Source organism: Temnothorax longispinosus, chromosome 2 (assembly GCF_030848805.1).
Source record: "Temnothorax longispinosus isolate EJ_2023e chromosome 2, Tlon_JGU_v1, whole genome shotgun sequence".
NCBI classification, from domain to species: Eukaryota; Metazoa; Arthropoda; class Insecta; order Hymenoptera; family Formicidae; genus Temnothorax; species Temnothorax longispinosus.
The window spans coordinates 18,475,556-18,489,263 of NC_092359.1; the positions used below are offsets into that span (position 1 = coordinate 18,475,556).

The window sequence follows — 13,708 nt, forward strand, 5'->3', positions numbered from 1 at the left end:
CTTATAGTATAATTTATTCAATCTAAATATCTATCCTCGTTACCTCAAAATTCATCTCTGAGGTATTTTGTAAACCCAAACGGTGTCAACTCCATGTCCAATCGTCGCAACGGGACGCGTGTTAGGAAGAGGAAATCTGCATGCGATTACGAGAGAATCTCTACGCAACTCGGTATTGAACTTCTTTTCGATATCTCCCATCTGTAAAAGACTTGTTTTCTCTCTCAGAATGTCACGACAAATATTGATAAGAGAACTTACCATTTGATCTACACCAAATATAACGACGTTGTCATAGTTTCCTAGATGATGTTTCCATAAATCCTGCTTAAGAAACGCAGTCTCGCTCGACAGACCGTTGATCAGCGCCTGAAGCCTCGAATACCATACCAGCCAGGTATTTAACTCGATACCGTGGGCCTTAAAGCCACGCTTTGCTGCCGCGAGAACCTATTTACAATTAAATTATCTCAATCGCCGTCGTGTCGGAAGGGTGGAAAAATTTGTCCCCGCGCGCAATCTCTGTTTTGCATTCACGGCGTGAAAACAAAAATGTTTTTTCCACGCGTGACTCCGTCACCTCGCGATTATCCATATACTCACAATACGTCCGTCGCCGCTGCCGAGATCGATCAGGGAGCCGGAGCGGCCGTTCAACGCTCGAATAACATTCTTTATTTGTTGACGCGTGGCCGGCACGTACGGCAAACATATCTTGCGAAACGCGGGACTCAGAAATGGAAAACACACGACGCTGATCGCTGTCGCAATCCCGCCTGGCGGCAAAAGAAAACCAGCGCCTGTTATTAACGTCTCAGCGATCAATATATTAATTTCAATAATAAAAACAATATCAATATGTACCAACGAACCTGTAGCTGCAATAAAGAATAAGCCGATCTTCGACGACTTTCGTGTCTCGATAGGAAGCTCCATTTCGATCAGCCTCACTAATGTAACTCTTTTTTTACATTATGAGACATTTAGACTTGAAGGCGCTCTATAAATGCCAAACGTGTATGTATACATACAAGCTTGAAATCATAGGCTCTACGTTGACACTCGAAACTTCATGTTTCCCAGACAATCGTCTGCCTCTTGCACATCGTCCTCGTTCCACGGGGACCACGGGCACCGGGCACTGCCGGGCACACGGGTAGGTTTCCACGTGCTAAGCAGAAATCGAAACTAACCTGACCCGCGCCAACCTGGCCAACCATGCTTACGTTGAGCAATATAGGCAGAGACCTCTGTTTCTGACTGCCATGTGACAGCAGACCGCTCTCAGGTTTCTCTCTGATATAGGTTATCGCGCCAGATACGTGAGTTTTCACTTGCGCAATACACCGCGCTGAATATTTTTAATCTATTTGCGCGCAGAACGACGCGTGTGTTTAAGCGCATTTTTTCCATAGCAGAAACATTCTCATCCGTACACCTGTTGACGCCGCGCGTTCCGGACGGCATGGCGAAGAGTTTGAGCGCGAAAATCGGCCCGTCGATCCTGAACGCCGACCTGGCGCAGCTTCACGAAGAGTCGCAAAAGTTGCTGGACAATGGTGCGGACTACTTGCACTTGGACGTGATGGACGGTCACTTTGTTCCCAACCTTACGTTCGGTCATCCGATTGTGAAATGTCTTCGTGGTAAAATTAAGGATGCCTTTTTCGAGACGCATATGATGGTGTCCAAGCCGGAGCAGGTACGAACGCAATTGTTTTCCGACAGACAAGAGAGAATTTTTACATTTATAATTAAATTAACAATTTAATTGAAATAAATAAATAATTACAGTGGATCGAGCCCATGGCCGACGCCGGTGTAGATCAGTATACGTTCCACGTGGAGCCGGTGGAGGACGTTCCTCTAGTTTGCAGGAAAGTGAGGGAAGCGGGAATGAAGGTGGGCATTTGCTACACAAAAATTAATACCTGTTAACTTTTAATTAACGATATGAATTTTTAAAAACAGGTTGGTGTGGCACTCAAGCCAGGAACACCCGTGGACGTGGTGACGGACTACGCGGACCTGGCGGACATGATCCTAGTGATGACCGTGGAGCCTGGTTTCGGTGGGCAAAAGTTCATGGAGCCGATGTTAAAGAAAGTGGCGTGGTTAAGGGAGAATTATCCTGGATTAGACATTGAAGTCGACGGCGGGGTTGGACCAGCCACGATTGAAGCTTGTGCAAAGGTATAATTTGTCACAGATTACTGCACGTATAAATTCTGTTAAAAACCCGGCTCGCGTTGCAAAGATAAGTTATCAATCGTTTTTCACGTTGACGTCACTTTTCAGGCTGGTGCTAATATGATCGTATCTGGCACGGCTGTCATAGGTTCTGCCGATCAAGCCAAAGTAATGACGACTCTCAGAGACACGGTAAATTGTTATTTGGACCACGATCGTTCAACGTAGCGACGACAACCGAGGATATTGTAAATACACAAAGCATTCCTGAGATGAACTCTTGCGATAGACACATTTTATATATACAATATACAAAAATATATATGTACAAAGATCTGTATTTTTGATACAGTGATGGTTAACGTGATAAAATACAACATGACTTTAGAGGAAACATGAAGTATTTAGCTCATTTTTACCAATCGCAATGCTGCTATTTTTTTAAAGATTCGTTTGCGATTTCTTTCGCCACTAATTTAGTCCTCAATTCGGCTAGAGTCAGGAGAATAGCTTCTTCCGTTCTAATCGTTCGTGATCCTTGCTGCGGGCACACGTTGACGTATTTATGAAAGACCAGCGATGGATCGTCAACATTTAAATGCGGATCCACGTCGACGGCGGCTTCCAGTCCGGCGAGGCCTCCGAATACTACAAGACAGTGGCGATACTCCAAGCTCTTTGCTCCTATCTCGTCGATCGATGTTCCCTTATCGGACGTTCCGATCGTCAGGTCGTATCCTTCCTTGTACTGACAATTTGTCAGCACCTCTGTCAGATTCTTCGCCAGTTTGACAGTGTAGCCCCAGTAGACGCCGGTTTCTGCGCGTGGCACGTTAGGCGGCACAATGATACCCCTCAGTTTCTTCCGGTTCGGCTGCTCCGGCGGTATCTTCACCGTCACCCTTAGCCCCGGCTTCAGCACCTTGTCCACGTAAATCTCGTTCAACAGTCCCACGTTCACCTGGGAGCCCCTGCCGACCTTTATGGGCTTATTGGTGACTATACCCTCCCGATACGGGAACTCGTCCTCCTGTCGCAGATGATGCGGCGCGTCCAGCGGGTTCAGCAGGCCCGCGTACTGCAAATCCTTGTGGAGCGGAAAGAAGTACTTTCTCAGGTACTGCGGGCACTCGAGGTACTGCAGTATCCTGGCCAGCTGCAGACAACCGAGCCTGGCCTCGCCCAGCGCGTCGTCCTTCCTGATCTTCCGCTTCTCGTCCTCCGTGATCTCGCCCTTGTCGTCGAACACCACGATCTCGTCCACCTGGTAGATGCACGCGGCGCGCGCGATCTGTCCCGCCAGGTAGGTGCGCAGCTCCGGGGATTGCGCGTTGTCGAGGATCGACCCGGGTACCGCTACGGTGACGGTGCGGAGGTCCCTCTGCTCGTATCTCGCACCACCTTCCGCGTGTTCCTGCGCCTCGTTCTTCGACACCTTCTCGAGTTCGTCCTTCTTCGCCTTCTTCGTCAATTTCTCCTCCCTCCACTGTTTCCGTAGTTCCTTCCGTTTACGGTTGTACTCTCTCCAGTTTTTCACCTCGGGCTTCGCCGCCGACATTGTTTCGGTTCGAAGCTCGCGCTTGATCTCGCGCGACCGGCAACGCTCCCAGCCAGGAGTCGAGCTATCAGGACGACCTAACCTCCAAAGCGCTCTGACGGACGTACGACGCACGTGGACGGATACAACAAGTGTGTAGGATGAAAAAGGTAAGAAAATGTAAGAAAAGGTAAGAAAATAGCACATCTGTGTTAATAGACAGAACCTCGAAAAGTTGGAAGACAGAGGAGGGGCGCGTTCAGCAGAACAAACCGTTAGTAGCGATCGAACGTGATTGGCTCTTACTTTTAGACCGAGCAAATCAGCGTGGCGTGTTGATAAGACGACACTCAACAGTTGTGTCTGCTGAACGCGGCCAATATATTATACGCGCGGAGAATCATTATGGCTACCGTGAGGAAGTCGTTTTCCTTAATGTATGTACAACGTAAGCGTTTTAGAATTTTATACACGTTTGCGATTACATAGCGTTACTCTGAGAAAATTATAATTTTTAACGTAGCTTAATATTTGTAACATCTTTAGATACTTTTAGATAGCTGTAATTTATTCATTATACTTAGGCTGTCTAATCGATGCTAAATATCGATCAACATTTTCATTTCTTAACTGCTTTATAAATCTAAGAAATAAATATTCCTATGTATATGATCCAATTATCATTTTCATACGATATAAAACTTTGTAAAATTTTTTCTTTTTTATTCTTACAGATATCTATAGAGATACTGGAAACTTCTGCAAAAAAAAGAGATCTTATTATTCGTAGAATTGTATTAATGTATAATGGAATATAATAGCATGGTAAGAAAACAAAAAGAGATATGTAAGTATATATATATATATATATATGTATATATACTTGGAGTTAAAAAATCATTTAATTTGAAATTTATTGGAGATATAGGCTTGTAGTTCTGTCCATTTTTAATATAGGAGAGTAATATATATTACTCTCAATGTTATTTTTAAATATATAATATATAGTCACTTTTGATGGGCGGCAGTGTGGTCTAGTGGTAGAGCGCCAGACTCGTAATCTGAGGAACCAGGTTCGAGTCCACTAGGAGCCATGAAGCATGGAAATGTTTTTTCCGATAGCTGCGCCTCTCCGTGCAAGATAGGCTCTTGTGCGGAGAAAACTGGGCTCCGTCTTTCAGAAAGAGACGTTAAGCCGTTGGTCCAAAGGGTTAAAGTGAGAGGAGAAGAATAATATTGGTAGTAGATTGCGAACCCTGCGGGGATATGCAATAAATTACGAATTAGTCACTTGATGACGGTTATTCCACTCGCGTGTGATGTTAGCCAAATAAGATTCTGTAGCTCTGATATTAATGTTTCTAATTAATTTTAGAAAATCCTCTTTCGACAAGTCATAAATTGATTCGAGTGGCAGTTCACTGAAACGATCTAAAATATTTATATCTGCGACGAGATATGATGAAGAAGAGCTTATTCGTCTTTTGAATCTATTGGATCTAAGCGTTCTGTTCGAACAGAATGCTTAGATCCAACAACAGATTCAAAAGACGAAAGATGAGCTCTTCTTCATCATATCTCGTCACAGATATAAATATTTTTTAATGATGTATCCAATCGATGAAATCCTATAAAATTATTATGACTCTATTTCGGTTGCACAATGAAGATTATTCATAAAACTCGATACAATTTCAATATACATTTGTTTATTAAAAACTTGCGTTTTATATTAAGAATTTTGATATAATAAATTCGTTACACACAAAAAAAAACAATGTTTTGTACGCTCAAAGAGTGACTTTTTTTCTGTAAACACCAGCCAAGAATTAGAATCTTCTCACCTGCAGCAAAATCGACGAAATGTGATCATAATTGATAGTGTGTTCCGTTTGGTCGTGTTCTCGATAGTCCGCGGATCAGAGCGCAGCAAAATATAGACTCTTGTCCATCAGTTTTTGTTTCTGAACTTTGAAGCGCTTTTTTTTAAGAATCAACGTCACTGTTTCGTGTGGTTTTCCGCTGTTTCCCTCTTTGCTGTTACTTTCCATTGTCAAAACCGCACGTGTTATTAATTAGGATATGCATTTAAATATGCTCGCCGATGTAAACGCAGAAACAATTAACTGTAAGATTTAGAATAGCGTCGGTTAGGTTGCGAGTCGATGTACACAAAAATAAATAAGCGAGGACTATTGAAAATTAGACTGGGTAGGGGAAAGTCTTCGCCTTTAGAATTTGAGATGGAGAAAAGTAATATCTCCAGACCAAGAAAATCATCCAGCAATCACGTTAAAAGAATCGACACATAATTTTAATTCTTAATCTTTCACTTAATATCTTATTCGAACATGTATATTAGAAATGCAACAAAGTTTAAGTTTGCTTAAAATATATTTTAGATTGAAGTTATAGCTAAGACGTTATAGGTCGTGAAAAGGATGTCGAGAAACCTATTTAAAAAGGGATATTATTATTCTGGAGGATAACACAGACACTGAATCAAATATACAGAATTCCATAAGATTGCCCTTTTTGCTATGTCGTGGCACTCGCAGCTGTATGGACGCAGTGCACGCTATCATTGGTCGTATGTTTGATTGCTTGGTAATTGCACTACCAGCTAACGAGGACGACTTAAGCTGGCTGATTCCAATTATAATTATGGCAACTGACAAAGAGAATCAACCGATACTTTCTGGTGAAATTCAAATGGAATACACAGTGCCAGAATTACCGGTTATAGATACAATTACAGTTAAATTTCACACTCCAGACCTGAGAAAGATATTATCAGCGTACGAATGTTAACGTTTAGAATTATACAGAAACATCCAGTATTGCTTGTAGCACATATTTTATACCGCTATTTATTAATTATTTGCAGCATTATCGAAGATCGAGATGACAGAGTTAACATATCTCTTGATTATGAATACATAGAAATGTTTTATGAAGTCTTGCACAAGCAAATGTTAATGCTAGGAGGTTTGCAGTTAGGATTATGTACGCTGCATAGGATTAATCTATCTGGAATAACAATAACGGAGAATAAAATGAGTTTTTACATTATCTTTATTTTTTCTGATTTTATATCGAAATCGTCTTAGAATCTTATAAGTTGATAACACGTTCGTATAGTCCGTAATGTCTTTTTATTTTTAGATGAAAGTAATAAACATAGAAATTATGAATAATATATTGTTCAGCGACAAGGCTCTTGATATATTCCATACAGTGCATATTGATATATAAATCTTTTCTTATTTTAATGTCTTATGATATAAATAACACATGGTGTGTTTTGTAATAAAACGCAATTCTCGTGAACTTTATGACAAGATTACATATATGCAAACGTATTATGTCGTTGTCTCATAACAAGTGATTTTGCTCTAAGATCGAAGGTTCATCGAGCAACCACTGAAACCGGCACCACCGCCGATCGTGACAATTCACAAATCCAGCGGATACAGCGGCTACAGTTCCACGACCACTCAAGGCCAATCAAGCTCCACTTCTTCATACAATGGCAAACACAATTCCACTTCTTTTTCATATAAGGTATGCGGAATGATATAAAATAATAATTATTAATCAAATCTTATATATTAAAGAAAATATAATGTGTCACGTTTTCCTCCTTTTATATTCTATTACAATTTTAGTAATAGCAGTTTAAGTAAGTAATAGTAAGTTAATTATGTTATAATTTATTATAGTCCTTATTATAATTTAAATAAATAATTTAAATAAATAATTTAAATAAGTATATATTTAAATAAGTATTATAATTTAAATAAGTAAATAATATTTCTCTAGCTCCTTTCCACCGCTTCGTTAAGTAACGACCAAACTGTTGCTAATAATGTCACGAATTTTTTTAGTGACTTGGTTGAAGCAAGGCGATCCCCGAGACAAGCAGCAGATATCACTTCAGCTCGGACGGCAGCACGTCCTTCGAGTTTGGCATCAAGACGTGCACGGCCAGCGACGTCGGCCAATATTTAGCGCGTGCGATCGGCCAGAAGGGTGAGACGAACTCGGCGTTCGCCCTCAACGTCGTCAGTCCCGGCGAGCTGTGAAATCGATCTTGATACCGGGTTACACGCTTACACGTCGATTATCATCGCGGTCGACGACCGAATCGGAACATCTCTAATACATTCTTCGCGTAGAATACGTTTCTGGATCACTTCGTGAATATTAAAGGGTACGCGTACACCTCGATGAATGGGATCTACTGTTTGTCTGAGAATAGGTTCTCCAAGAAGAGTGTTTCTTCCCCGCTCTCGTACGCGCTCTGTTCGTGGACGCCGTATAACGATCTCCGAGCGATCGTTACCGCGTCTTCCACACTCTGGCCTTTCTGCTTTCGCGAAAATTAATCGGAATGCATGCGATGCGAGCGAAGAGTCGAGCCGGAGCAGCTCGGCCGCGGCGAATATTTTTTAGAGTACATGACGTCCCTGTACAGAAAGGAAGAGAGAACTGGAAGACTAATATTAATCTCTCTTTCTCTCTCGCGTATTCTGTATGTAAATTATTCTGGAACGCTGTATTTTCTTCCTGTGTGTTTGTCATAATGTCGCATGATCCGCGCGAATCTAGCATCAGAAAAAAAAAGAGAAAGAGATAAACGGATATCATGTAGGGTGTCGACGCCCGCGAACGTGATTTTTCCGGCGAGACTGCCAGCATTCTCGAACATCCGAACATACTTTTTAATATCACCATCTAAATCTTAGATCGAGTTTGCAAGTATTTTTACGCGATACTGTCGCAATGTGCCATCCTATTCCATATTAATGGTACGCACTGTCGTGTTTTACTTGTTTGAAGACTGCTTCCGTCAGAAAATTTACGATAAAATAAAACGTATAATTAAAAATGAACCTGTTGCGAGTTATTACACCGTCCTATCTTATTAGTAGATTACAAGTGTAATTTCTATTAACTTTTTCCATACTTATCCCCGAGTTAGCGTTTGCATTTGTATCGAGTATCTCGATGAGAAAGGGAATATATAGTGTATACTTTTGTATATTTGATAATTAGAATAATCAGTATAAACATAGAGGATATATTAATGTAATATTGTATAACTTTAATATGAAAATCATGGAATGCTATATATAAATTCAGTGCTAAAGCAGTCGTACACCATATATAAAAGAATTTTTTAGTAGAAAAATATTTCATTGTGTTAGAAACAAAATATCCAGAATATAAACTCAATCCCAAGACTTCCATTGGAAATCGCAATACTAATCATTTCTTGAAGGCAAAGAAACTTTCAAGTAATAACGATAAATTAGTTTCAAAACAAAGCCTGATCTTTGGAGATTGAATTTAAGGGCCTTGCATTTTTTTTCATAAAAAGTGCAATTGCAACGAAGAGAAAGCCACGGTACATACAGCACTGCCTTTCCTAAAAGGCTCGATTCAAGCTTTGTGGTTTAACAAAAAATTTTTTAATATCTACATTTTTTCTGTTTTATTAAACCACAATGATGTGTCTCATGCATGTTAAACCGCGTACGATTTAATTAGATCTGACGTAAAAGGAAGATGAAACAGTTTCCATCTTTCCATGCAACATGCAATAAAAAAAAAAAAAAAAAAAACGAAGGTGCCAAGGATGCTCGAGGTATGTCGGGTATGTGATGTTTATTGAGCTAAATTCGCGTTTAATTGCGCAAGTCTGACACGTTTGAATTGCGCAATTTGACACCTCACCAATTTCTCAACCTCGATTCATCATTGCGACTCGATTCAAATCCACTTAGCTTTACTACGAAGTGTCCACTTGGTAAGTTATCGGGACTTTGAAGCGTCGTTGATTGAGAGTCAGAAGTGCAGTGCGACAAAACTAGTGGAATGCCGAAAACCGAACGTAAGTATCCGAATGTATAATAATCTTATCAAAATATAATATTCCGAAAGTTTTAATTTCATGGAACGTTCTTATAATCAATTTTTACGTATCGCGCGTTGAAGAGACACGAATTCTTCACAGAAGTCTTTTTTTCGGTATCTGCATGATATGATTGTAAAGATTTATGATGAAATGAGATACTTGTAACGGTAAAATTATATTATTCGATAAAAGTAAAGTGACGATAAAAAATATGTTTATATAAAATAATATTTACAAAACGATTTTATAATGATAATAGATTTGAAACTTCTTAGATCTTGACGAGGATGACAGACTTCCCTTTTTGGACAAAGGCATAAATGGAATTGTTGATCTTCCGTATGTGTACGTCGAAGATCCGATTCGAAGAGTTCAATACCACAGCTTGATGCTTAAGGGCGTCGCAAATCAATTAAGAAAGTGGCCGAACGATCTTTTCAGCTCGTTCATGGCAGCGTGCCTTGTCATTAGCGGTTTTGTTCTTCTCGTCTTTGTCTCGGCGATATTTTGTTCCTCTTGTCTTTGTCACGGCGATATTTCATCCATAGGGAGCGATAATTGCTGGTAAATAATCACTAATAATTTAATCAATTAACGCTTTCAAGAGAATAAAGATTGGCAATATTAAATGAAGAAATAGAGCTTTATTTTAATAAAATGTATACAGAAGGTGAATAAAAGTAACTTAATTGATGTTTCTGCAGATATTTAATTAATTGATCTTTATAATTCACGCCTATCGTTTTCAAGGTTTAATTAACCGTTTTAATTTATGTAAAGGTGCTTTTTAATACTTTTTACATTTTGTACAAATATATACTTAAAAACAAAATAATTTGATTCTTTTTTCAAATTGGAAAATATATAAATTATTAAAATTTGTCCATTCATCTTCAATTTAGCGAATTGAAGATTTCCGAGGATAAATGTTCCTTTAATGTCTATTTCGTGAAGGAAGCTGCACAGGTCTGGTCCGGGAAAGAATTCTGTTATATCGAGGCTGCAGCGAGAGAACAACCCAATCTGAATGTATGTTAAAAATCTTTAATCTTATTTATATTTTATTTATAAGAAATTTTTTCATAAAAAGATTTTTAATAAAACGTAATTTTTTAAATATAAGTATTTAAGAATTATCATATTTAATCTTAACTTTTGAACAAAACATAGACTTCATCATCTTATTTTTTCTCTTTTTCTTTCAAAGATAACAAAAAAAACGATGTTAATTAAGGATAATCACAGTCAATCTTTTGTAGATACACTTAATTAATTTGATGCGTGCTTCCGGTATACCGAACACATCGGAAGTTTATCTTAAAATGGCACTGGCGAACCAAAATGCCAATATTCACATTGCCGACTTAGCAATCGACGAATTTTTCAGCAAGTAATAATTATAAGATTATTACATAACATGAATGATACATGAACTTTCTTGTTTTATTTTTCTGCTTTAATACACATATATTTAATAATTCTGGAACTGCTTTGCAGCTCTTGATAGAGTTAGCAAATAATGGAAAAATATTTTTCTCTAAAGAACTTGAAACATATGATTTCAATATTATTACATATTTATACGTATAATATAAGCATATCCCACATTATCGCTTCGCGAATTCTTTAGTCCATTTAAAAATGCATTTCTTTTTGTTTACTTTAATTTTCCAATCAAATTACATTCTAATAGCATTAATTATATGCGTTAGGACGGAATTGTCGAGTATTGCGAAAAATTTAAGTAACGAATTGTTGCTGATGGCGGCGAAAGCGTATCTGCTTTGGAACTTCCCCGGAGTCGCAATGCATCCCAGCGCATATTGTAATTTGTCAAGCATCAATAAATCTCGGTGGAAGTAAGTGAATAGATAAACACGAGTAGAGATAAATTAACATAATTTTCAATGCTTCTATCTTATTTCTGTAGTAAAGTGGAAAAACGTGATTGCACGCCCGACAAATTGATTACGATCGACCCAACGATCGACTTGCAAGCGACAGACGTGCATTGTCAAGCATTTCTAGGATTTTTACTTCGGGAAATATCCAAGAATGCAACGCAAATTTTTGGTTTGAAGGATGCATTGGATAGATTTTGTCCGAGGTATACATACGCACACATACGGCCGGTATTCATAGTCGATTCTTATTTTTAAGACCGTCTTAAGTACAATCTTAAGACGTCATGAACCAATCACAGAGCCGTATTAGCATCTTAAGACATTACTTAAGACAGTCTTGAAATAAGAACCGACTATGAATACCGATACACGCAGAATGTCGCCATTTGTAAACTCTTGTTTTTTTTAGGATTGATGATTGTCCCGAAGTACGAGTGCTTGATTTAAAATCGCGATGCTCGGTCAACGCTTTCGATTGCCCTACTGTATATACGTCCGGAAAACCTTGGGAACTTACGATATAATCCAAAAATTTATTTATAAAGCCACCCGTTGAAGAAATGGCACCTGATCTTTATCGTATAAAATTTTATATAATGTGACCTAAAATATAATGCATAAGAAACAAAAAATTTAATTTAAAAAACCTGCAATGAATACATTTTCATGATGTATAAGAAAAAATGAGAAGATTACTGAATTAAAAAGTCATATATATGTAGTTTGGAAATAAACTTTTTTTAAAATTAAGAAACAACAAGGATATGATTTGTGAAAAGATTTATGACAAAAATGTGTATATAATATAAGAATACGAAATTCGGAGAATAATCAGAAATTCATATACAATTGTTCATCGATTTCCATTTCTCTGACGCTCCATTGATCATCGTCATCTTAGTGTGTTTTGAAGTATCGATGCTCGTAGAGCCACATCACACTCAGCCACGTCCAGATTTCTGCCACTAAATATAAAAAATTCAACGTTTATATAATAAAAACGTTTATTACGTAAAAGCAAATAAAAAGTATGAATAAACTATATGAAATAAATAATAGATAAATAGGATAAATCTCAAATATATGATACACGTTTTTTTTTATAGAATATCTTTTAAATTTAAATCAATTTTCAATGTAATGTATTTTAGAAAAATCCTATTCTAACAGAAATTATTTCTATGAACATTTTGATTAGTACAGAAGATATATAGTTCAGTTTTATTGTGACTAGAGATATACATGAATATATCCCACTTTTGCCCGTATTAATTTATTCATGTTATCTTTCTCGAATCCGTAAAAGAAATAAAAAGAGAGATAAAGATATTTACAGATTAGTAAAAGGAGTCCCGCGGCATAAATTAATGCGGTTTCTATCCGAAGATATTCGAAGAGATACCAAATCGTTATGACCACGTCGCAAAAATCGCATACCAGCTCGGCCAAAAAGATGCCTATAAAAGGCAAACTAAATTGCGGCCGCTTCTGAAATTTATAATAATCGAGATACATGAATGATAAATGCGAAAAAGCGTAGAAAAGAACGTAAAATTATGTTTATCACTTAGCAATAATCCTGTTTACCATAATAATGGAATAAACGAGCATGCCAGCCACAACGGCAGATATTATGGAGTGCGAGACGGAATAGCCGAAACTAAATGTCACGACGGTTTTTCTCGAGGGGAAACGAAGGATCTGCCCATTCTGTAAAACATTGTACTCCGTTGATCCGTAATAGCACAAGGTCAATATCGATAACGCCAACGACATTGCTCTGACTATCTTGAAACCTTCATTTTCAAAGAAGGTTTCTTTTCCCAGCGATTTCTCAACTTTCTCAATTATTTCGGAACGAGTAGAACTAGTAGTACTAGTAGAACTAGTAGTAAACAGACGAGGTGATATTTTAGCTTCGATTAGCTGCAAATAAAAAGGAATAAAGTCGTGCGGAAATTAAAAAACTCGTCTTTCGAGAAATTGAATAATACGGAGGTATATTGAATTCATATTTGTGAGAAATACAAAGAACTTATATATATATTTTTATTTGTAAAAATAACTGTATATTTTTTGTATATTTATACTCTCATCTAGACTGTGGAACAACAGCGTGATGCAGCTGAAAAATAAATATCACGTATTAAATTTAAT

At 38.0% G+C, this 13,708-nt stretch overlaps 4 protein-coding genes across 8 annotated transcripts; 2 read left to right on the top strand and 2 right to left on the bottom strand.

The window, feature by feature from the left end:
• Positions 1-4: 4 nt before the first annotated feature.
• On the bottom strand, positions 5-1,155 carry LOC139808462 (ATP synthase subunit C lysine N-methyltransferase). Its single transcript, XM_071770484.1, has 4 exons — positions 873-1,155; positions 604-776; positions 262-450; positions 5-201 (listed from the first exon to the last, which is right to left on the bottom strand). Exons 1-4 carry the CDS (start codon positions 934-936, stop codon positions 52-54), a joined length of 576 nt encoding a protein of 191 aa, XP_071626585.1. The 5' UTR covers positions 937-1,155; the 3' UTR covers positions 5-51.
• Positions 1,156-1,187: 32 nt separating this feature from the next.
• Positions 1,188-2,584, top strand: Rpe (ribulose-phosphate 3-epimerase). 3 transcript variants are annotated; one of them, XM_071770480.1, is made up of 5 exons: positions 1,188-1,322; positions 1,416-1,702; positions 1,795-1,902; positions 1,972-2,193; positions 2,299-2,584. In XM_071770480.1, the coding sequence occupies exons 2-5, from the start codon at positions 1,466-1,468 to the stop codon at positions 2,416-2,418; spliced, it is 687 nt and encodes a 228-aa protein (XP_071626581.1). In that variant the 5' UTR covers positions 1,188-1,322; positions 1,416-1,465; the 3' UTR covers positions 2,419-2,584. The 3 variants fall into 3 exon arrangements, with proteins under 3 accessions (XP_071626581.1, XP_071626583.1, XP_071626584.1); XM_071770482.1 differs by having other exon boundaries at positions 1,189-1,322; positions 1,419-1,702; XM_071770483.1 differs by having other exon boundaries at positions 1,193-1,322; positions 1,400-1,702.
• Positions 2,459-4,073, bottom strand: LOC139808458 (putative methyltransferase C9orf114). The gene has a single exon (XM_071770477.1). The coding sequence runs from the start codon at positions 3,932-3,934 to the stop codon at positions 2,624-2,626; it is 1,311 nt and encodes a 436-aa protein (XP_071626578.1). The 5' UTR covers positions 3,935-4,073; the 3' UTR covers positions 2,459-2,623.
• Positions 3,752-12,295, top strand: LOC139808457 (uncharacterized). 3 transcript variants are annotated; one of them, XM_071770475.1, is made up of 9 exons: positions 3,752-3,897; positions 7,128-7,291; positions 7,615-9,623; positions 9,923-10,211; positions 10,550-10,676; positions 10,907-11,037; positions 11,360-11,506; positions 11,578-11,754; positions 11,961-12,295. In XM_071770475.1, the coding sequence occupies exons 3-9, from the start codon at positions 9,608-9,610 to the stop codon at positions 12,073-12,075; spliced, it is 1,002 nt and encodes a 333-aa protein (XP_071626576.1). In that variant the 5' UTR covers positions 3,752-3,897; positions 7,128-7,291; positions 7,615-9,607; the 3' UTR covers positions 12,076-12,295. The 3 variants fall into 3 exon arrangements, with proteins under 3 accessions (XP_071626576.1, XP_071626577.1, XP_071626575.1); XM_071770476.1 differs by lacking the exon at positions 3,752-3,897 and adding an exon at positions 5,253-6,428 and having other exon boundaries at positions 6,615-7,291; XM_071770474.1 differs by lacking the exon at positions 3,752-3,897 and having other exon boundaries at positions 5,253-7,291.
• Positions 12,296-13,708: the final 1,413 nt, after the last annotated feature.